Genomic DNA, 25,703 nt, shown 5'->3' with positions numbered 1-25,703 from the left:
AAGGACGAGTTCAAGGCTCGCAGAGGTCTGTATATGAGAAGTATTCACAGCATATCCACACTCGCAAACACAAGGAGAGCTGGGAGTATGTGCTGACAAGAGACAATGAAGCGTGAGAGAACGGACAGAATGAAGAATGATCTTAGACTTAGAAAACATGCCTCAGCCAAGTTCAATAAGAGGAATGTGTGGGAAATAAGTCGGATCAAACAGAACGAAGGCATGAATAAGAAATAGATCCGGAGGTCATGGTGGCCACTGGTTGAAATAGGTTCACGAAAAAAAAAAAAAAAAAAAAGGGAATGAAAGACTATAAATAAGAAAACACAAATAAAAGTGAGATGACGGTTTTGCTTATCAGAATGGCGAAGATTTAGAGGGTAAAATGTGCACAGTTGTCTTGAGTGCACGCAACTGACCTCCTTCGTGGCTCGAGGTGGGAACGGATATAATCCTTCTGAAGAGTCGAGTGGCAATTTTTTTTTTAATTGGCAAATACTTCAATTTGCCAGTTAAAAATATGACTTTAAAAATATGTATGCCAGGGCACCTGGGTGGCTCAGTGGGTTAAAGCCTCTGCCTGGCTCAGGTCATGGTCCCAGGATCCTGGGATCAAGTCCCACATTGAGTTCCCTGCTCAGAAGGAAGCCTGCTTCCCCCCCCCCCCTCTGCCTGCCTCTCTGCCTGCTTGTGATCTCTGTCAAATAAATAAATAAAATCTTTAAAAAAAAATATGTACGTCCATTGACCAAACAATGTCTTTTGTAAGCACTAATAGTAACAAAATGAATTTAAAAAAGAGATAGAGAATATATTGCAATGCGAGTACTGAAAAATCGAAAGCAATATTATTTGCTGTAACAGGATATTCAGGATATTGGTTACATAATGATAATACTTATTTTAGATGGAATATAATGAAGCCTAAAAATTCTGCTTATGGAAAATGTCTAGTGACATGTGGAAATTCATCTAAAACAACATTAATTGAGAAAAACTGGATGGATAGTCAGGTGGATAAAAAGACAGAAACATACAGTAGGAAGACACACACCAAATGTTCATAATTTTCCCTGGCTGCTTGGGATCGAGAGCAACTCATATCGACTTTGTAGTGATTTTTTTCATTTTCTCTATGATGAAGATGTTTTATTACTACAATGTGTGCAAAACAACAAGATGTATCTTTCAAAATTAACGAGAAAGCAGAACAGCGGCGATATTCCAAGATTCCTATTCTTGCCCTCATCAGGAGCAAGACAGACCGCAGGCCGCCTGCCCGCCTTCAACAAAGCAGAGCCTCTGCCCTCCCTGCAGAGCTAAATCACTCTTCTGACCCGTCGCACCCCCAGCATGCTTTACTTGTCTGTGTGTTTGGTACCTGCCTTGCTGTACCCTAACCCAAGGACCCCCATAAACTCCTCCTCCTCCTGTAGCTTGGTGCCTCCCAGACACAGGTTGACCTGCTCTCAGTGGGAGACCATGGTACTGACTTGCAGAAGTGCCCCTGTTCTTTTTGAAAAGCACTGGAAGAGAGACTGTGTGTGTGTCTCGGGGCTTCAAAACCGAAGCAGGACAAGGAAAGGCTTGGAGGAAGGAAGGGCAAGGAAAGGACAAGGAAAATCCATTGGGATGGTCCAATGGCATCTGCCATGTCTGGAAAACATACCAGAGGCTCTACAGACTTCACCTCCTACCCACACAAAACAGAATAGCCATTAGAATCCCATTTCACAGGGGAGGAAACTGAGGTCAGACAGGTGAAGTCCCACAGGGTCACGTGACTAGCCAGGCTCAAAATGCAGGTATGTCTAGCTGCCGCCGCGTGTAAGGACTGAAGACTCAGCGGCCATGCTACAGAATCCCCAGGGCAGAGACGAGCTGTCCTCCACCCTGTTGGGACAAAAGGAGTGAGGTGGGTCCTGGGGCATCTGAGGTGTTTCCTAGCCCCCAAGAGAAGCCACCGAACAGAAGGGCCTGGAGACTGCCTCTGTCACTCTTCTCAGAAGAGTTAGACCTCAGAGAAATTCCTAGTCCGGGCTTTCCTACAGCCTCCTGAATAGCAAGTCTCTTCTGAATCAGCCATTAAATCAGTAGATCTGCCAAGTTATTGGGATGTCACGGTGGAGTTTTCTGCTTTGGGTCAATACTTCTAGAGGGAATCTTACTCTGAAGTTCTAAACACAGAAGTAATATTTTCCTGAAGGTGTCGACAATGGTTGTTTTATTTATTTTATTTTTAGGCATGCTTTTCAAGAGACCTAAATAAGCATAAGTATGTGTGTGTGTGTGTTTTTTAATAAAGGACTATTTTTCAAAATAATGATAATAATAATGAGATAATCACTTTAAAGAAAATGTAGATAATTCAGAAATGATTCAGGCTTTCAGAATATTCTCTGAGTGGAGTACAATCCTGCATAAGAGTGTTTAATGGGAAAAGAATCCAAAAATTTCACTGTTCCCTGTTCTCCCTTCTGTGGTCACTGAGCCAGGGCCCTGAGTGGACAGGTGCACACATACTCAGGGAGCTAGGGAGACACGTGTTGCATCCAGTGGGGGGGAAACGGTATCGGGGAACTGCCCACAAAAGCAAGCAGCAAGCCTTTAAGGTAATAGCCTGGACTTCCATTCTCAGGCAAGGGCAGAGATCAGGGCCTGCTCTGGGGACATGACATTTACATAGCAGGACAGCAGCATTTTATATCTGACATTCCTTCCACTGCCACTGAGCACCCCTACCCCCCCCCCCCCCCGCCAAAGTTACGAGGGTTGAAACAATTCTTATTGCACATAAGCAAACGGGCTGATCAAAATCTCGTGCCTAGAGCTATTCAACTCATTAATCACATCCACCAAAACCCTAGGAGATGAACTTTCTTTCATATAACGCTGAGCTTTTTACTAACTTTTCCTTCACACATGACGGCAAATATTCAGAGTGCCTGCTATGTACAAAGCATGAAACATATAACATAAGCAATACGTTTTTAAATTAACACCATGTTTCAATCATCATCAAACCCTCCAACCTCTGTTAAATCAAAGTAGCTTCTTTAAACAACTAATTGAAACAGTAATGGTGTGCTCCCTCATCCAGCCTTGTAACTTTCCACATCCTGTCTGTTTCCTAAGATGCTTCCCACTGGTTCTGCTCTCTCCTTGTCCTTCTATGTCAGATCTCACTGATAACGGAAAATCCCCACATTCCCATTTTAAAGACTAAGGATCTTGAAACTCTAGGATCAGGAGTTGTAACATGGGATTCACGGGCCACCAGAGGAGTCCAAGAGTTGAATTGTACTTGGACAGAATTCCCTTGCTTTATCATTATAAGTATTACATTATATGCATTTAAAAGCATTTATCCCGAGATGGGATCATGGGCTTCATTAGACTGGCCAAGTGATCCAGGGCATAATGAAAGGTCAGGGAACTGTCTGGGAGATTGGATTAAAAGTCCTAACCGAAGCATAACGAAGGTCCCTAGACTAATAACCAGCTCCTTGGAGCCTGGAAGCAACACCGTGCTGTTCCATGCAGAAGGAGGGAGATGGAGTGTTAAGCACTCCTCAGTATTGTCAGATGATGGAAAAAGCAAAAAGCAGATGGAAATAACAAAACTGATCCATGAACTACCTATGGGGACATCACCCTTGATTCTTACGTGTTTTTATGAGAACTCTTATAATCTGATCTTAAAATCCATGGACTCTTAGAGATTAATGGGCACTCCCAGATAAGGCCCCCAAATTCCTTTACTTCTTCCAATGGAAACTTTCTGTCCCCAGTTCCAAACACCAAGAGAAAATGATGATAAGAGTCACTAAGACAGGATAAAAACACCCAACTTCCATAGTGCCTTACGATGTTTTATAAATATTAATGCAAAAAAAAAAAAGCCCACTCCAATGGGGAGTACCAAATTCAGTGCCTCTGATGCTTAATCAACTAATTAATTTATTTACTGAAACAGCAGCAACAACAGAGTGCATTTGAGACTAGAAATTGGCTGTATGACAGACTATTTCCTAATTCTAACGGACAGCCGTAATTCTCCTTAGGCTAATTTGAGCTTTGCACTCACATAATTAAAACTGCAGTCAACAGACTTGGGCCCTCTTTTTCCACTCTATAAACAAGTCTGTAAAATCATCTCATTATTTTACCCAGGAAGCCCAACAGAGCACGTCTTAAAGGAAGTTACCTATAAAGAGGGGCTATTTTACTTGACCAGAGGATTAAAAAGAATCCACTTGAAGTCATTTTAAAGTTCACCTGAGATACATACATAATACACATAACCAGTGTCATCAAATGTTAAGGCAAGCATAGTATCCTGGACAAGTATCAACTATGACCCCAAATTTATTCGAGAATCACAAAACACTCTAGCTTTAAAATAACTTCATATCTTCAGAAACGTATGCTTCAAATGAAACAGTATTACACATTCATATGTTTCACAAACCAGACCCCACAGGCCAAAGGACGGGCTGTTACTTCAGTGTCCTTCAATACACTGATTTTTTTTTTTTTTAGAAACACACAATTGTACTCAAGCTATTCAAAATTCACAAAGAATATTTGATTTAATTGTTACGAAATACGGATGCAATTAGGAGTGAAAACAGGAATAAAAAGAGTAGCATTTTGCACTATAAAATCAAATAATTTCTGCTCATCAAGTTGAAAAAGAGGCACGTCAACCTCCAATTTTAAAATTCTTTTCCTGTGATAGTTACATGTCAGCGGACTCCAATCCTTGAAGCCCACAGAAAAAACAACCTCTGTAAGGTTAGTCTTTGATACATGATTGTTTCATGTATATTACTGAACATTCCACGAAAAATAAGACCCACCTTGAGAAGTAAAAATTGAGCAAAATTTCTAAGACACAGTTCATGTGGTGGGCATTTATCATACCCTCTAACACAAACATTTCAGATGTCAAACCAAGGAGGGTTTTTTAAAAAGCTTTGGCCCAATTCTGGGCCAAACTTCCATATACATGAGCTTTCAAATTAACCAAGACCTTGATGAAAATACAACCAAATACCTCCCACCTACATATGCAGAAAAACGAAAGACACACAACTACCAGAGCTTGCTTTCTTTTCCTTTCAGTTATGTGTTCGCTGCTCATTTTTCTCATTTCTACAAATGTCACCAAGGCAAGGTGGCCTTGAAAATATTTCAACAGCCCACACTTCCCAGACGCCATTCCGCAGCCTTGTACTAACTATCCGACCGGCTTGGCTTACAGGAATTAGGCCATGTTTAGGCTCCCAGGTATGTGGATTCATCTCCCCACTAATTTCTCTATGCTATCTACTAAAGACATTTGCAAGAAAAACACATCAGAACCCACACCCCAGAGCGGTCAGCCACGGCTCTCCTATTCCCACAAACCAATCAAGACGAGCAAGAACGTATACTCACAGTGCACAGAGGAGTAGTATTTTATTAAAGATAAACATGTCACCCAACACACCGAGTTACCACCATTTGAGTTATGAGACCACTCCACTCTCAGCATGTAGGATCCGAAAACCAAGTCAACACTGGCGTGTCCCATGACCAGCCGCCACTTGCCAGGTATCTCTTCATTTCCACCGGGGCTGGCCGGCACCCCTGAGGCTAAGGAGTCATTCAAGAGCATCCAGAAGTTCAACATTTACCAGCCCATCTTTTTCTCCGACCCTACCCTCCAACCTCTCCGAGTCCATTGCCTTCCAGCAGATCACACATCCGCACACCGCTAGGGATAGTTAAAGAATACGAAAATTCAGACGCGCTCCAAAAAGCCTTTGCAAAAGTCATCCACGGCCCTCAACAGTGAATTTAGAAACCCCAATTTTTTTCTGAGTTTGAAGTTTTTAAGCCTTGCGGATGGTTGGAGTAGGAAAAAGGAAATTTACTAGGCAGTGCAGAGGAAATCTTGTTGTCCTCTATTGTGGTAGTGGGGGTGTTGCCCAATCCTGACTTATCTGCCTTGATAAAGGAAACCAAAGAAAAGAGTAACAAGCACAAGATTTTGTCAAACGAAAAGGAACCCTTTCCTTACCTTAATAGTGCTGGCCATAATGCAATCACGTTTATTGATCGTTAATAAATGTTAATAATAATTATTGCTTCTCTCTGACCAGAAAGTAGTTTTGATGAGGTTGTTTAGAGCGGATGAGATTGTGCTAAGTCTGGGAAATGAAGTCAGCCAATGGCAGGAAGAGGTTTCTATTGGTCCTGGCGGCCCAGCCCGAAGAAACAGGATATTTGGGAGTGGAGAGATAAGGGACCCTGAAAACAATGTTGTTTTTCTTGATGATATGCAGCCAGGAGATTTTTTTTTTTTAAATTAAAAAAAAAAAGGCATCAATTGCCTGGGACAAGGACTGCCGCAGCAGGTGTGACTTGGTGCGCCGCCGCTGTGTGACACGCTGCCCCGGGCAGGATGCAGATGTGGCGGGACTCCGCATGGCTTCACACAGCCTGTGAGCACCTCAGAATGAGGCGCGGAGGGCCCTCTACAGCCAGGTGCCAGGCCTTCGGGGCCCCCAGCGCCTTGGACCTGCCCCAGGACTGGGACACAGGACTTGAGCCCCTCCTCCCCACACACTCCCTGTCCCTTTCTCCCAAAAGGAAACTCTGCGGGTAGAACTTATTTCTCATTAATGGAATAATACATTCGCTTGCGGACTTTTAACGGCCTCCTTTTATTCAACATCACACGTGAGTCTTCCAGAAGAGTTTCATTTTCTCTTTTCAAACACAGGCAATTTTTATTTGTTTCACAAGAAACCTGCTGAAAACAGCAAGACTCGAGAACCGACAAGGTAAGCGAGTCAAGTGAAGGGAGATATAGCCCCATCAAATCCTCACGTTTAAATATGGATTTAAAATCCAAAGAACTAAAAATAAATAGATAAATAAGTAAAACCCAAATAACTAAAATTATACGACCAATAGTCATACATAAGGTCGTTTATAAGGTGAGCGAGCTGGTTCCACTCTGAGAAAAGTCAGTGCCACAGACCACAGACCCCGAGAGAGGGCCTGGCTCTGCACAGATGCCCCGTGAAGACCTCATTAAGTGTTTGAAAATCCGAGCTGCAAGTTCAGGGCCATACGTCTGTTTTCCACTCAAGGAAATACGGCTAATGGAGGCCTGAACATTCCTTAGAGGACTTCAGGCCTTTAATTACTCATTTTCAGGAAATTACTTGTTCTCTGGAAGAAACAACATTTTGCTTTGAATCTCGCTACACGAAAGTGGGACCGGGGAAGAGGTGTGGTCCCCAGAGGGGACCCCGCAGAACAGGAGAGACCAAAGCCTGAGTCATTGAGCAACACTCGGGTCCAGGGGTTGGACGGGCCGGAGAACGGATTTCACTCAGACTTCAGGCCAGCATCTGTCTGAGTCCTGCAAATGAGCCTGGGTTCCCACACCTTCCATGGTCCCCTGGCTCACCCCCTTGTGTTAGGATAGAAGGAGGAGGAGGAGAAGGGAGACAGAGACAAACCAAGAAACAAAGGAAGACAACAAAGAAAGAGAAAATAAAAGAAATCCTGTTCTGGGTCAAAATCAGAACCTTCAAGTTCTCAGCATCTACACTTGGAGGGGGGTTGATTTCCCCTCTTTTCATCTCTGAACAATGAATGAGATGGTAGGCTGATTAAAATTTTGTTTCCCTGAACATTTCAAAGTACTGAGTTGTTTTATCTGGGCAGCGTCCACAAGGATTCAGGAGTGCTGAGAAAAACGTACTCGGCTCCACCGGGATTCCTTGCTTCTGCTGTCCTGAGGAGCACCGGCTTTCAAGGTTCACCGCACTACCCCAGTGAGCAGTGCTCCCGTGGCTTCCCCAAGGAACAGCCTGAACCAGGATGACCACTTTGCTAACAAAAGAGCCCGGGACAAAGTGTTGCCTGCTCCGACCTCCCCCTAGTTTCCTGGGTCCTGGCCCACCACCCTCCCACCCCATCTACCCTCAGAGATCTCATTCCTCACGGAGCTTTTAATTCCTTGGTTACTGTTTAATTCAGCTCTGTAAACAGTGAAATCTCTTAACTCTTTATGCAGAAATAAATTCCCAATGTACAGAAACAACACAAAGGACTCTTAGTATCCTTCACCCAGTGACTCCCACTGCTGGTAATTCACATGATTGGCTTTGCTTCTTCTCTCTCTTTTTCTCTCTAATATTTATATGTATAATGCCTATATGTGTATATTCAAATATACCCTTTGGTCTCTAATTAATAAAGATACTGTTTTAGCAGACTAATTTCTTTGCTTGGATACTTAGAAACAGAAAACCAGATGCTACTATTTGATCTATTTCCTGATGATTCTATCCATAAATTTCAGTTGTGTAGAATTTTGGAAAATCCACACAAATCTAGAAAGTAGTCTTTATTAGATCGTTCAGGAGTTATAATTCCCACCACAAATTTTTAGAAATTCACATCTTCCTCCTTTCTAACAACAAGATGTTCAATTGATTCTTAACATCTTTAAAGACAGTAATCCCTGATATCTAGAACGACAGCATAGCATCCAAGTCCAGTATTCTCTGAATATTTAATGCAAAGTTATTTTTTAAACTTGGGCTATTCATAGTATAAGGCATATTTATTCATTAGAATATAGTAGTACAGAAACCATTTCCTAAGATAAGCATTATCCTGGGGAATCAAACAAACATAAAGATACCAGTTTATCCTCCCCTTCACCCCATTCCTCAAGTCTGTATCTACAACTGGTCTCAGCACCAGGTCACTCACCAGTCTAAGGACTGAGACCTTCTGACCAGACCCCCCCCCCTCCTGGGAGGAGGCCACCCTTCAGGTAACCAGGCAGACCCATGTCAAGGGCAGTCTAGTAGTGGGGTACTGCCTGGGGGCCATCCTGTCATAAGCTTACAGAACAGGGTCCTTCTCCACCCTTCCTGGAATGCAGTAACCACGCTGGACCAGTATGGCTCCCCAGGGTCTGTGGACATCAGAGCCCATGACTAAATTCTGCATTTCCTTTTTTACTTACCTATCGTGGACCTATTACCCACAACCTTGGGAAAACCCTTTGTAAACCTATTCCTGTTTTGGTTCAAGTGAAAAAAAGGAAATCCTATAAAAATGAACCCTATATTTACTGTAATGATAAAAGGGACCCTGTCATTTACGGGCCTTAAAACCCTGTCTTCCCATTTTCTAAAGAGTCTGCAAATTCTCACCCTTGTTCTGTTACTAACTTCTCTAGGGTGGGGTACACTGAGGAAGGCCAAGAGTTGAGACACTTTGGATGAGGGCAATATTGTTCTAAAAATGATGTAGGAGCACAGAAAAGACATAATGAACCCCAATTTTAACTGGAGACACAAAAGAAGGTTTGCTCATGAATGATTGATCCCTTTCTTAAATATCCATTCACTGAGATGCTCATTATCATTGAAAATATTGCAAGAAGAGTATGTAGATCTATACTCAGTGATATGGAAAATTGTTATAAGACTACACCCAGTAAGTTAAGAACCCAGTGATAAAGGAGAATTATATCACAGACCCATTTTCTAAAAGGAAAAAGGCAAGACAGAAATACTAAGAGGCTCCATACTAGAGACTAATGGTAGAGAAGCTTCCTTTTCTTATTTGTTCTCCCTCCTCCTCCTTTGGTTCATCTAGATTTCCCAACATTTACAGTAAATCGAAATTGAAATGTAAAAGTTCTATAAGTAACATGTAATGTGCTATGTTTTTATAACAATCTGTATAACACGCAGCTCACAACACCTACACCTGTCAAGATCTGTGTTTGTGTACCAAAACTCAGGTTCCTTGTTAAATGTCTACACAAAGAAGAGAGTGGTTCTTTTTTTTTTTTTTTTAATTCCAGTGACGAAACCCAGAAGACACTCGAGTGTTTTGTCACTGTCATCTACCCAACATTAACCCATCCCGTCGGGATTCATAAAGTGTCTTTTTCATGCCAGGCACTCTGGCCCGCGCAACGAAGCAAGGATGACAGGGCTCTGTCTAGCCACTGGGTGTCCCAGCATCCAGGAAGTCTCTGTTTGTTTACTTACATTCCGCCCACATAAAACTGCAGAGCCTGGAAGCGACCCATGACATGCAAACTTTTGAAGGGTCGAACAATAGGACAAAGTGCTCCATATTGTCCCTAAAATGACACATGAATCTTAAAATGTATAATGTTTGGATTATTCATGAAAGCGCTGCAAGAAGGATGTCCCAAGGATTCTTGCCAGGGACATGCCTGAGATTATAGATAAGGATCCAGCATCTGGAGCTGCCCCCACAATGGAAAACTACATCCCTCCGTGGAACTTTTCCGTCTGTGTCAATTGGAGGATTCGCCTGAGAACACAAGCAGCATAGGCGCTCTTAGCCCCCAAGGTCACTAGTTACATGCCGGTTACAGATCGTTTTTCCATTCAAAGCATACTTTGTGAGCACAGTTTCACTCCACTGGGTAAGACTCTGTGTGTGTGTGTGTGTGTGTGTGTGTGTGTGTGTGTGTGTGTGTGTGTGATACCCTCCAACAACATATTAAGAAATAATCCAATTACAATTTAAATAACTATTGTTTCAACACCTTCCCTGAGTGGTTAATATATTCTTCAGCATCTTGGGTGATTTGAACTCATCTAAACTGGGGAAATTGTTATCACATACTAAATCCTCAACTTCTCAACACCAAGTTGCAATTTCCTTAATTTTGAACCATGCGTCAGTTCAGTTCTACAGGAGCCAATGGAGCAATGACTTCGATGAGCACCATTTCATAAGCATCGGATATGTTCTCGAATTCTGACAACTCCGCTCTTCCCTAATTCCCTATGCCTCTAAAAATGCAAGAGTCTTAAAACCACCATTAGGAACCTTAAGTGTGTCCATTTATTATTCAGGACTAAAAAGAAAAGGAAAAAAAGAGTAAAAGAAAATCCTAAGAACAATTAATTTGTACAATAGTTTAAAGGAACTTAAATTTCCTGCTTCAATGATTGTGATCCCACATACAATGTGTGAACCATTCAATGCATCTCAACATCTTCATCCATACAACTGGGTAGAGATAAGCAGAGATGTCAGATTGCACTGGTCACCTTGAGGCATGGTCTACCCACAGGGCAGTCTAGCCCCCGTACCATGCAACTGGAGGGGACACAAAGGAATGGGCCCATCCAACCCAGAGGCAGACATGCTTCTCTGCCCCTGCTCAGATCTCTAGTACTATGTCCCACTGACTTCCTTAGCAATCACCCTGGCCACCCTGAGAAGTTATTTTGGGCTGTTTAAATTAACTTAGATTTTGATCTAGTTACACTTTCAGGTTTTTTTTTTTTTTAAGTGTGCCAGTCTCACTTATAAGATACTAGTATTCAGCCTTTATTTTTGTCTTGATATTCATGAATTATTTTGTAAAGAAACTATATGCTACTTTTTTTTTTTTACGATTTTATTTATTTGACAGACAGAGATCACAGTAGGCAGAGAGGCAGGCAGAGAGAGATAGAGGAGGAAGCAGGCTCCCTGCTGAGCATAGAGCCCAATGTGGGGCTTGATCCCACGACTCCGGGACCATGACCGGAGTTGAAGGCAGAGGTGCCCCTATATGCTACTTTTTAAAGAAAGATAAGTTGCACGAGAATGCATCCCCCTCCCCCCTCCCCGCATAATGGAAATTTATAGAGGCGCCTGCGTTAAACAATTGCTCTCCCTGCTTTTATAAAGTCTGTTTTGAGTCAGATTCAGGTGGCCTTTCTTTCTATATCGCTTAATATGTTTCCATATTTGCTAATTTATTTATATCACAAATGGAATCAGAAACGAAGCCAAGGAACAGAACATTTGTCATAAATAATGCATTTGCATTTGCAAGAGTGTGAAGCAGGCAACCTACAGACTGAAGGGAGTTGTACGCCTACACTTGCAGGCCAGTGTGTGCAAAAGCAGCTGTGCTACACTCTCTCCTCCATGCCCTGCACCCACCCCTGCATTTACCCACCATGCATGGCACCCACCCTCTCTGCCCTGTGTCCTCTCCCTGCAAAGTGATGTGGAGGCTCTTTCCCCCTTGCCGATACAGCATGCCGTTCAAATGGAGGCAGCCAGTCCTCTTCCAGGTGAGTTTTACGGAAATGTGTTTAGTCTGTTTAAATGCCTGAACCAAACATGATGTAGGTTAATTCATCATCTTCACTGGATCGCAACACAAATCTCAGCATGTATTTTGGGGGAAAACTACAGAAAACTACAGTATAGGGGGACAAATGACAATGTTCTTTCTACATCAATGATAAGCCAGAAGACAAGCTGGGATTTGCCTGGTGGATGCTATTTTATCCTTTAAAAGAATAATAATAAATAATAAATTCATTAATAATAATAAAATATCCTTTAAAATAATCCTGCCTCATGATTTTTAGGAAGCAATCACCTATTGGCCAAAGAACTTCACTGCTTTGTTTGCTGGCTGGAAACCAGAAGCCTTGCAGGGACTTAACTTTGAGCTGCTTGAACTGCTGTCACTAGAGGGTGCTAAATGTCCCTTTAAAAGGCCCTTAGAGGGACGATGGTATGACTAATGCTTTACTTGGCACTTTTTGAATTGGTGTCATTATCCTACATAGTCGTCTCATTTTATTCATTCAAATTAAAACCCAACATTCATAACGGAGAAAACATTTTTGGTAAATTTACACTGTTCGTCAGTAACACCTAAGGAAATACACCTGGATAAGGAGGAAAGATGAACTATACAGATATGTACCTACAACAAATGGCATCACTGTTCTGGGTGAGATTTGGCCATGGAAACTATAGAGTTGTTGCTACAGCATGATCAGTAATCCCAAACTATAAAAAAATCTTCTATTTCCCAATAATTCTAGATGGTTCATTAGGTTCCCCCATGAAAGTCCCATCAAATTAACAGGTCAATTTTGAGTGCATTTGTTTTCTGTGCAGTCAATGCTGGTATCATGCTACCACCTCGCCTAAACTCAGATATTACAAGATCCTTTCCAGAGATGGGAATTGTGGGAAGGATGTAGATCACACCGTAATATGTGAGAGGTACTTATAGTACCTTTGATTTTTTTTTTTCGTTATAGGTTTGTGGATACCTTTACAGGGCATCACTTACAAAATGATATAAAATGTTAAAATATATAAAAATATTTATTAAATAAAGTAAACCTTAAGACAAGGGGGTTTTCTTGAAAATAATCCTATTAATGTGATTACACTGACTTTTAGGTCATCTAAACGCTAAACACTTAATGCAAAACACAGTGCCTTGGAAATGTTGGCAAAAAAAATTAACTGATTTTGCAACTTTGCTCTTTTTGTCCTCACTTGTTCTTTATCTTTTTAGAGGGGGGAAGGGACTGTGGGAGAGGGAGAGAGAGAATCCCAAGCAGGCCCCACGCCCAGCATCTAGCCCAACATGGGGCTCGATCTCACAACCCTGAGATCATGACCTGAGTGGAAACCAACAGTCAGACCCTTAATCCGCTGAGCTACCCAGGTGCCCCCTCACTTGTGCTTTAAAATATCTGTAGTTTTTCCTGTTTTCCCCCTTCTGCTTTGGTTCCCACACCGAAGAAGAGCGAGGTCAGTGGGTGACAGTTGTTTGTGTTCTGGGCAGTCTGGAGGCCAGGCTGCGTGGGGGTAAGGCTCTGCGCTCCGAGGAGGCCACAGTAACTGTGGCTGGTGACAGATTTTCCTATGCGTCTGCCAGTAGAGCAGAGATTCGTTTTCAATGCGCTCTACAGACAGATAATTAAGGCAGTGTTTCATCTGTTAGTTTGTGATTTTTAAAGGGAAACAAACTTCACCTTTCTGCACACATGGCGCAGAGTGGAGGGGACGAGATGTGGGAAATGGTCATGCGGGACGGGGGTCCCAGCCCAGGCTCACTGCGATGCCACTCTAGATTAAAGGCACGGGCTGAAGAGAAGAGTGACTCCAGGCTCGGCAGACTGGCCACGCACGCTGCTCCTTGCCCACAGAAAGCGGCTTAGGTGGAAACTGAGGAGTGGCAGTGCCGAGTTAACATCTGGGTCAATGAGGGCGGTGGATGCAAACGTTCTGGGGTGGCAGCTGGGTGATGGTCCTCAGAGAGCAGGAGTCCAGTGCAGTGCCCCGCTCACAGGGGCCTTGACTCAGGGGGACGAGGCCTCAGCACAGCCTCCTCCTCATCTGCTCAGTGAGTCAAGAAGCCATGGACCACCTGTGCCAGTTTTCCATCGGCAGATCAACTGGTGATGCAGGTTTGTTCAAGGGAGGAAGCAGCAGCGCCCAGGAGAGGACTGGCCACGCCAGTGGGCAGCCCCGTAGAGACCTCAAAGGCTCAAAGTCTGACTTGAACTTGAGACTCCACCAGGATGAATGAAGGATGTACTTCCGGCGGGGAGAGGCCTTGAGACAGGCCCAGGCTCCCCATGGCCCATCTGATGAGGTGTGGCCTCGGCCACACCATAGTCTCCTTCCTCCGTCCTCCACAGAATGTGCCGCATCTGGTTTTCAACTGCTTGCTGACCAGTGTCTGGGGAGATTTCATTCCAAGTTAAGGTGAAAGCCGCACACACACATGAGCACACGTGCAGCAGGGAATGGTAATGATGAAGGCGGACAGATGATGATGAAGAGAGTGGCAGTGGCTGAGAGACACAGGCTGGCTGGCTGTCCCTCCACCATGCCCCATCCCCCAGGTGTCCAGACCACAAGACCTGGGTAACTTTAAGAGTGACTTTCTCAAGCAATTTCCCCAGATCAAGCCATGGGAAGTGAAGAAGACAAATGGCCTCTTAGAGACCTTCCGGCTCCGCATGGTATGAGTTCTCCCTCTCAATAACTGAGCTAACACTACCTGGTAGGGAGAGATAGTCAATTTAAAAAAATACTGAGTAAATACATAAGCAAATGAAGGAGTGTATGCCCTCTATTTTGCCTGCATCATGATATATTCACAAGCAGTTTATCTGAATTTCAAGTTAAATAATAGCTCCCCTTTTTATGCTGCATAGCCCTTGCGATCTTCCAAAGTACCTCTGACTAAAATTATTTCCAGCTAAACTATTTTCAGTGATTGGGTTGGCCCCACATGCAATGATTGAAAACCATCAGAATGACAGATCCATTGCATTTCTAGGCATTGGCCGTATCACCCATGGTGACCGCATTTCCAGACAGCCCAACAAGATTTCCCATCATATGTGCCCATCTAAAAAAGTGACATTGACTTTGTTCCCATCAAAAGATGGGGTCCATGTCTTCACTCTTCGAAGCTGAGAAGACCTGTCACTACAGCATAAGTCCAGCTATGTGCCTTCCAAGCTTCCTGTAGAAACCATACAACTTCCATCTGATTTTCTTGGCAACAGTCACTCTTACACCTCAGCCACCATATTGAAAGAAAGCCCAAGACACATGGAGAGGCTGTCCGTAGGCATTCCAGTCCTGAGTCCCACCAACAGCTGGTGTCAGCCTCTGGGGGGTGAATGGGGAGAACTTGCAGATGGATCCAGCTCCTGGCCACCCCTTGACTGCACCATCTGAAAGACCCTGAGTGAAAAAGCCTGTCTCATCCCAGCCAAGCCCCCCAACCAGAAGGAACATAAATAATAAAATGTCCTTGTGATTTTAAGCCACCAAGTTCTAGAGGGATCCGTTATGCGGTGAAAGGTGACTGGAACACCCTGAGACATTTCCTTACTCGAAAAGAATTTTGCAACATTGTTACAGCAAATATTCTTCTTATGTGCTCGCTCATCCATTCATCCATCTTTCCCAGCATTATGCTGAATCAGGCGCTAAAGATATGGAAAAGAAGAGAAGCCGTCTTGAGCCAAACACACACCAAAGAGCACATTTCAGTTGGGGGGAAAAGATGTCAAAATTACAACAACATTTGATTGAAGAGAAAGGACTTAAGAGGCGAATATTGGGAGCTCTTCCCTCCCCTCTTCCTCCCACTTCCTCTCTGCTCATTATAAGTACCTGTATCCCAGGGTCACCTGAGCCCCCCACAGTAGGACCCCCCACCACCCCACTGTGACTTTCCTCCTCCATCCCCACCCCAGCCTTCCTCCTACTGGTGCCCCATTCCCATTTTCTAGAAGCATCTCTGCCCATTAACCTTAGGTTAATTTCCCAAGGAGACGTGGGAAAGCTTTAATTTCCCCCTCTGTGACTCCCACAGAAATACAGAAATAGGGCCGGTAAATGAGAAGCGGAGGGAGAGGGTTCCTTAGCCTGAGTTACTAAAAAGAAAAGCCCCAGTGTTTGGAAGGTGTTATGATTTCCCTTGAAACATTAGCTCCTAGAAACCAGGGGCTCTGTCCCCTGTGCAATCTCTCTGGCTTCCAGGATGCCACGGGGGCTCCCATCGGTCACTTCTGACCATAATGAGAGCCATCTGGAAGGCCACATGGTAGGCCTGGCCCCCCACTGCCCTGGAGTTCCCCACAGGCAGAGGGAGATGCTCAGGGACACACACTGGGGCTCCGGCTCCCAGAACCTCAGTCCAGGGTGCTTCTGCCCCCCAGAAAGAGCATAAGGAAAACAGCTATCCCTACAGAATTCACCCCAGCATCTGTGAGGCTTCTTAAAAGAAGGTAAGTCCTCTTGCTTTTAAACTCACATAGGAATTCTTGTGGATGAAGTACTGCTTTCCTGATCCCAGCCAGCCCTCACCTGGACCTCACCTCCCAGAAGCTGAGACACTCGGATCGGAGATACTGAGTTCCCCATTACTGGAAGCTGTTTTCAGCAGGAATGGAAACCATTAATGTGTCTCGCATGCCGCTCGTTTTATGGAATTCTGGCACGGGGGAGCTCTCTTTATTGTATTATTTTCTTGAACAGCCAGAAAACTGGAAGTTCACAAAGACATTTTTCAACTGCCTGAAGTGACCCCTAACCTGAGAGGTTTTTGCCTAATCTGTAAATTGGAGTTAGAAGTATTACAGTACCTTTGGGGGGGGGGGGTTCCTTTGTCTTTAAAAGAGTAGGGAAACTGCGAACAATGAGGCTATACATACCTTGTGCTTCTTTGTTAGTGACTAGAAACCAAAAGCAGATGGGAAGCATCAGCGGCCACCTTGTGCTGACCCATGGAAGTTGAGGCTAATCCAGACCATTCTTAATAACTCAAAACTGCCACCCTTTAACTTTCTAATTTTTTTCTCACTTACAAGTGCAAAAAAGAATTGACAGTACGCATTAAAGTCCATTTCCCTCTGAACACATACAGATTTTTTCCAGTGGGAGCCAGGAATAAACGCTGTCCCTACTCAATTGTGCAGCTGTGAGCTGACCCTGTTCCAGCATAGGTGCTCATCGCCTTTCACAAAACAACATCTAAAAGGAGAGAATTTATGCTGAAAATTCGATGTTCCTTTTGTTACCTTTTCCCAAGAACCAGGAAGCGCAGAGTAAAGTGAATTTTTAAACTGTTTATAAGTAAGAAAACAGAGCTTTCAAGGGAAATCCAGCAACCTGAAATGTTTTCCTAACACAGAAACCGTTTTGATTTCCAACCTTGTTCCTGTATTTAAAAGGAATGAATGTACGCGAAGGAGAAAAATCAACAGATCCAGAAATGATTCATAACCCCCCAAATGAAGAAATCAATCATGCCGCACTAAATTTGAACATTCTATCAATACTATGCCTACTTGCTAAATCCAAGAGGAACTCTTTTAACGTAAAATCAAATACAAAATTGTTTCAGACACTGAATATTGTTTTTTGCCTCAAAGCAGACACAAGGTGGAATGAGTATAGATGCAAGGCTAGACATTGATTGATTTTTAGCACCTATCAATACAGCAATTGCATCGTTATGGACACAGGACTTCCTCATCTTCCACAGAAATTAGATTGATGCATAGATATACCTGGAAAATGATAAGACATAATCATATTTCCACATTTCATCGATGGGAGATAGTAGATGACAGAGGTCATTCACAATCTAAGATATCACAAGGAAAGAAAAAATAATTCAGCTCAACAAAATTAATCACAATACTTTCTTATCCAACAGTGATAAGACACATCCCAATTTTTGACAATAAACATGTGCTTAGAATAGATGAGATAGAGTTTACTTATGAAAGAACAAACCGTGAAGGCACTAAAATGTTATTTGGACAGTCTGTAAGGATTCTCAGCCTCAGCACTGTCAACATTTTGGGCTGGATAATTCTTTGTTGGGGGAGGGGGCTGTTCGGTGCTTTGAAGGATATTTGCTAGCATAACCTCGTCTCTGCCGCTAGCTGCCAAGAGCACTTCCCCAACCCCCCATTATAACAACAAAATCCGCCTTCACACATTGCTAAATATCCTTGAGGATAGAGGCAAAATCATACCAGTTGAGAAACAGTGGAACAAAGCAATTCAATTTGATCATCTTCGCAATATAATTTAGTCTGTGTATTAATGGCAGACTGTCAGCCAATGGAAAGTGTATTATGGGACGAGATGTATTGATCCAAAAACGTTACATAACAGACAACTGGTGCTCATACAAGAGTGTGTATTGGCCATCCCAATAGACACGATGTAAAAACAAAAACAAACAAACAAAAAACCCTGGAAAAGTGCTCAACATCACTCATCATCAGGGACATGCAAAAGCAGAGTGAGATATCACCTCACACCTGCTTGGACGCCTACTATCAAAACTAAAGAATAAAAGTACTGGTGCACTCGCCAAAATACTAGCCAATAGGATTCAACAGTACGTTAAAAGGATTATTCATCACGACCAAGTGGGATTTATTCCAGGGCTGCAAGGCTGGTTCAACATCCGCAAATCAATCAATGTGATACAACACATTAATAAAAGAAAGAACAAGAACCATATGATACTCTCCATAGATGCTGAAAAAGCATTTGACAAAGTACAGCATCCCTTCCTGATCAAAACTCTTCAAAGAGTAGGGATAGACGGCACATACCTCAATATTATCAAAGCCATCTATGAAAAACCCACCGCAAATATCATTCTCAATGGAGAAAAACTGAAAGCTTTTCCGCTAAGGTCAGGAACACGGCAGGGATGTCCGTTATCACCACTGCTATTCAACATAGTACTAGAAGTCCTAGCCTCAGCAATCAGACAACAAAAGGAAATTAAAGGCATCCAAATCGGCAAAGAAGAAGTCAAACTATCACTCTTCGCAGATGATATGATACTGTATGTGGAAAACCCAAAAGACTCCACTCCAAAACTGCTAGAACTTGTCCAGGAATTCAGTAAAGTGTCAGGATATAAAATCAATGCACAGAAATCAGTTGCATTTCTCTACACCAACAACAAGACAGAAGAAAGAGAAATTAAGGAGTCCATCCCATTTACAATTGCACCCAAAACTATAAGATACCTAGGAATAAACCTAACCAAAGAGACTAAGAATCTATACTCAGAAAACTATAAAGTACTCATGAAAGAAATTGAGGAAGACACAAAGAAATGGAAAAAATGTTCCATGCTCCTGGATTGGAAGAATAAATATTGTGAAAATGTCTATGCTACCTAAAGCAATCTACACATTTAATGCAATTCCTATCAAAGTACCATCCATTTTTTTCAAAGAAATGGAACAAATAATCCTAAAATTTATATGGAACCAGAAAAGACCTCGAATAGCCAAAGGAATATTGAAAAAGAAAGCCAAAGTTGGTGGCATCACAATTCCGGACTTCAAGCTCTATTACAAAGCTGTCATCATCAAGACAGCATGGTACTGGCACAAAAACAGACACATAGATCAATGGAACAGAATAGAGAGCCCAGAAATGGACCCTCAACTCTATGGTCAACTCATCTTCGACAAAGCAGGAAAGAATGTCCAATGGAACAAAGACAGCCTCTTCAATAAATGGTGTTGGGAAAATTGGACAGCCACATGCAGAAAAATGAAATTGGATCATTTCCTTACACCACACACGAAAATAGACTCAAAATGGATGAAGGATCTCAATGTGAGAAAGGAATCCATCAAAATCCTCGAGGAGAACACAGGCAGCAACCTCTTCGACGTCAGCCGCAGCAACATCTTCCTAGGAACATCACCAAAGGCAAGGGAAGCAAGGGCAAAAATGAACTTTTGGGATTTTATCAAGATCAAAAGCTTTTGCACAGCAAAGGAAACAGTTAAAAAAACCAAAAGACAACTGACAGAATGGGAGAAGATATTTGCAAATGACATATCAGATAAAGGGCTAGTGTCCAAAATCTATAAAGAACTTAGCAAACTCAACACCCAAAGAACAAAGAATCCAATCAAGAAATGGGCAGAGGACATGAACAGACATTTCTGCAAAGAAGACATCCAGATGGCCAACAGACACATGAAAAAGTGCTCCATATCACTCGGCATCAGGGAAATACAAATCAAAACCACCATGAGATATCACCTCACACCAGTCAGAATGGCTAAAATTACAAGTCAGGAAATGACAGATGCTGGCGAGGATGCGGAGAAAGGGGAACCCTCCTACACTGTTGGTGGGAATGCAAGCTGGTGCAACCACTCTGGAAAACAGCATGGAGGTTCCTCAAATGTTGAAAATAGAACTACCCTATGACCCTGCAATTGCACTGCTGGGTATTTACCCTAAAGATACAAACGTAGTGATCCGAAGGGGCACGTGCACCCGAATGTTTATAGCAGCAATGTCTACAATAGCCAAACTATGGAAAGAACCTAGATGTCCATCAACAGACGAATGGATAAAGAAGATGTGGTATATATACACAATGGAATACTATGCAGCCATCAAAAGAAATGAAATCTTGCCATTTGCGACGACGTGGATGGAACTAGAGGGTATCATGCTTAGCGAAATAAGTCAATCGGAGAAAGACAACTATCATATGATCTCCCTGATATGAGGGAGAGGAGATGCAACATGGGGGGTTGAGGGGGTAGGAGAAGAGTAAATGAAACAAGATGGGATTGGGAGGGAGACAAACCATAAGTGACTCTTAATTTCACAAAACAAACTGAGGGTTGATGGGGGAGGGGGTTGGGAGAGGGGGTGGGGTTATGGATATCGGGGAGGGTATGTGCTATGGTGAGTGTTGTGAAGTGTGTAAACCTGGCGATTCGCAGACCTGTACCCCTGGGGATAAAAATATATGTTTATAACGCTGTAAAAAAAAAAAAAAAAAAAAAAAAAAAAAAAAAAAAAGAAAGAAGAAAGGATGAATCCCCAAGTTTTGTAGCAACATGGACGGGACTGGAAGAGATTATGCTGAGTGAAATAAGTCAAGCAGAGAGAGTCAATTATCATATGGTTTCACTTATTTGTGGATCATAACAAATAGCATGGAGGACAAGGGGAGATGGAGAGGAGAAGGGAGTTGAGGGAAATTGGAAGGGGAGGTGAACCATGAGAGACTATGGACTCTGAAAAACGATCTGAGAATTTTGAAGGGGTGGGGGGTGGGAGGTTGGGGGCACCAGGTGGTGGGTATTGTAGAGGGCACGGATTGCATGGAGCACTGGGTGTGGTGCAAAAATAATGAATACTGTTATGCTGAAAAAAATAAAAAAATTAAAAAAAAAAAAAAAAAAAAAAAAAAAAAAAAAAAAAAAAAAAAAAAAAAAAAAAAAAAAAAAAAAAAAAAAAAAGTACTGGTGCAGATGTGGAAAAAGGAAACCCCGGTGCATTGTGGATGAAAATGTGAGTTGACACAACCACTCCAGTAAACAGTGTGGAAGCTCCTCGAAAAATTTAAAAATGGCCTAGAGTATGATCCAGCAGTCCCCACTTCTGGGTGTCTAACTCAAGGAAATGAAATCACTCTCTTGAAAAGATAACTACACCTTCCCACCATGTCGACCGCAGTGTTATTCACAATAGCCAAGACATGGAAATAACCTGAGTCCATGGACGGAGGAAGGGGTAAAGAAAAAGGTGTTGTATAGAGACAGTGAAACACTACTCAACCATAAAAAATAAGGAAATCCTGCCATTTGCAACAACAGGCATGGACCTTGAAGATCTTATGTGAAGTGAAATAAGTCAGACAGAGAAAGACAAGTACTGTATGATCCGACTTCCATGTGGAATATTTAAAAAAAAACAAAACTGAACTCATCAATTCAAAGAATAGATTGGTAGTTCCTAGAAGCAAAAGAAGAGCAACCAAATTAAAAAAATAGAATTTGGGTAAAAGCAAGTCACTATCACAAGACCGCACCATTTATAAACTATCCTATGAATATTAAAAGAAGTTAAAGAAAATCAAAATAAGGAATAATACTTTGGGTCTATCCATATGACAAGAATGAAAAAGTTTCATTTTGGCAGCACTGGTAAGTATGTGAAAGAAAGAACACTCTTGTTCATGCAGATTAAGATCTTATCAGAAAATATTTTATCCTTTCACTCAGCAATTTGTATTCTGGAAATCCACCTTTAGGAATACTCTGAATAAACAAAGATATGGGTATGAGAATATTTACTCTAGCACTCTTTAGTAATAGTAAAAGTAATAGTAATAGTAATAGTAAAAAATAAGAATAAGTTGAGTACCTATCAATCGGAGACTAGATAAACATAGTACACGGTATTAAGAAGAATGAGACAAATCTAAATTTACCACATAGAAAATGTTCAAGGTATACTAAGCCCAAAAAATTACCAAACATAGGGCACCTTGGTAGCTCACTCAGTTAAACATCCAGCTCTTGATCTCAATTCAGGTCTTGATCCCAGGGTCATGAGTTCAAGCCTGAGTTGGGAAAGCTAGTAAAATAATAAGACTTGTTAATAAAAACTTCTTGAGGAAAATGAAATTTTAATTGGGTCCCATGGAATTAGCACATATTCAGATGGTAGGAAAAAAGTGGTGAAATCTTTTAGGAATGAAATTTTAAAACTCGGGTAAATGATTTGGTTCAACATGAAAGGTACAAAGAAACCAGTCTATGATTATTCTGAGACAATGTGTCAGAGTGAGGAAATATCTTGCCATCTACAGACTGAAATTTATTGTTGATTCGTTTGGGCAATGAGGACTCACAAATATAATCCAAAGGACATATGACATAAAATGCTTTTGATTTGAACATATTTTATGACATAACAAGAAGAGATCCCTGTAGAAATTATATGTATCTTAATTCTCACTTGAACCAGGTTTGGTCTGCAAATAAAAAGGTAAATATGAGATAGATTAGACAATTATGTTACTATTTCTGTGACAAATACCTCACAGGAAAGCGGCAAAGTATTAACCTGAAAAAGTTAGAAAAACCCAAAGAAAATAGGAAGAACATAATAAAGATATGAATAAAATTAAAAGAAAAAAATAGAGAATGACCATAGAGTGGAGGAGATGGGAGGAGATTAACAAAGTCAAATCTTTGGAAAGCTTAGTTATTTATAAGCCCTTGATGAGTATTAAGGGGAAAAGGGTGAAAATAAAAATAGCCTAAGTCAAGAATGAAAAAGAAGCCCTTACTACAGATCTTATAGACATTAGAAGGATTATAAAAGAACATTATAAAAAATTTCCTATCGATAGATGTAAAGGCCAGTTGAAATAGATAGAATCTTTGGAAAATATAATTTACCAAAACCTCCAAAGAAAAAAAACGCAAAATCTGAACTCCTATAATTAATAAGGACATTAAGTCATCTAAAACCTTTCTAAAAGATAACCAGAAAAATGAAAAAGGAACATTCCAGGGCCAGACTGACTTAACAGCAAATTCCAACGTACATTTAAAGAACGAACACCAGTCTTACATGAATTGTGCTAGATAACAGAAAAAAGGAAAATCTTGACTCAAAATGTGACTAAGACATTATGAGAAAAAAAAAGTATAGGCTGATCTCACACATAAAAGCAGATGCAAAATAAACTGAACAAAATCTTAGAAAACCAAATCCAATGGTACATGAAATAGAATAATATATGCTATGATGAAGTTGAGTTTATTCTAAGAATGTAAGATTATTTCAATCAATGTAAATTATCAAATTTAAATCAGAAAGAAGAAAGATAATATGATAATCTCAAAATAAATGAAGAAAAAGCATTTAATAAAATTCAGTGTCGATTTGTGATAAAAATTCTTAGTAAATTAGAAATAAATGAGAACTTTGTCAATCTCATAAATGGCATCTATGAAACCTCACAGTAAGTCACATATTTAATGTTAAAAAACTGAAATTTAATCTTGGGAGAAAAGGCAAAAAGGCTCACTGTCACCACATCTGCCACAAATTGTCCTGGAGGTCCCAATCAGTACATACAGTAAGAAAATAAAGTAAAACTCCAAGAGATTAGGGGAAAAATAGATAAAAGCTTAACTCTTTGCTTATGATATAGTTTTTTTACCTAGAAAATCCAAGGGAATTTAGAAATACATCATTAGAATTAATAAGTCTGGGACGTTTGCTAGCCATAGATCAATACAGAAAACCCAATTTTATTTTTATATATTAGTATTAACAGAAAACATAATTTTAAATGATAGTACTTTTATTAGCATCAAAAATAATATTTTTGGTATAAATTTGGTACAAGATGTGCAGGACCTCCACACCGAGGACTACAAAATATAATTGAAAGATTCATTAAATAAATGGATAACTAGAACATATTCATGGATTTAAAGACTTAATCCTGTAAAGATGTCAGTTCTCTTCAGACTGAGCAAGAGATTCATTGTGCAGCCAATCAAAATTGCTACTCGGTTTTTGTAGAACTTGACAAAGAAATGCACTGGGTCAATACTAGAATAGATGCTCTTAAAGAAGGGTGAGGTGGGACAGCTTGTTCTACCCAACATCATTACAAAGGCACAGTAATTAGGTCAGAGTGATATTCATGCCAGCATGAAGAAACAAGACAATGGGGAAAAAAGGTAGCCCAGAGATGGATTTACACCCATATGAACATACTGTTCACGATAAAGGTGGCATGCAGACCAGTGAAGAAAGGAAGGAATCTCTAGAAAATCATACTGAAGAAACAGGATATCCATATAGAAAAAAAAAACAACAATTAACTCATACATCACAATCTGTCAATCAAAAGCCAAAAATCAATGCCAGGCTAATTATAAATGTGAGGCAAAACAAAGTTTCTACAACATAATATAAAAGGATAGCTTCATGACTTCAGGATGGGGAATATTTTATAAGTAAGACATAAAATCACTAACTATAAAGGGCAAGACTGATAAATTGAACTTCATTAATAATTTAAAAAATTGAGAAATTCTTTTCATTAATAGATACTACTAAGAGAATTAAAAAGCATGCAATGGAGTGAGAGATGATACTCTTCACCCATCAAACCTACTATTCATATCCAGAATATGTAAAGAATGCCTGTAAATCAATAAGAAGACACACAAGCCGGTGGAAACACAGGGAAGAAAACTGAGCAGTCATTCACGGGAGAAGCTCCAAATGCTCACTGAATATGTGAACGTGTCTTCCACCTCATTATTAATCCAGTAAATGTAAATTAAAACCACTGTGAAATAACAGAACATATACATCAGAATGTCTAAAATGAAGCAGACTCAGTATTTTTTGGCAAAGATATGGAGTGATAAGAATTTGCACTTGCACCTGGGGTTTAGAGGATATGAGTCAGGGTTCTTAGAGAAAACATTCTATTCAAAGAGGTAACTAGAAAG

General features: G+C 41.2%; 1 protein-coding gene across 4 annotated transcripts in view; it reads right to left on the bottom strand.

Annotated features, from left to right (window-relative positions):
* ERG (ETS transcription factor ERG) overlaps positions 1 to 25,703 on the bottom strand; it is a 244,586-nt gene that overhangs the window by 97,234 nt on the left and 121,649 nt on the right. The window contains exon 1 of one of the 4 annotated variants that reach the window (XM_047719916.1): positions 6,068 to 6,238. The exons of the other annotated variants lie outside the window; for them this stretch is intronic. Coding sequence (XP_047575872.1) covers positions 6,068 to 6,085 — 18 coding nt within the window. The 5' untranslated portion in view covers positions 6,086 to 6,238. Of the gene's footprint in view, positions 1 to 6,067; positions 6,239 to 25,703 lie in introns of those variants that run through there. 4 annotated transcript variants of the gene reach the window in all.

The sequence above is a fragment of the Lutra lutra genome, chromosome 1, assembly GCF_902655055.1.
Source record: "Lutra lutra chromosome 1, mLutLut1.2, whole genome shotgun sequence".
Taxonomy (NCBI): Eukaryota; Metazoa; Chordata; class Mammalia; order Carnivora; family Mustelidae; genus Lutra; species Lutra lutra.
Note: the sequence above shows the minus strand (reverse complement) of the source record. Positions and strands in the feature narration are given on the sequence as shown.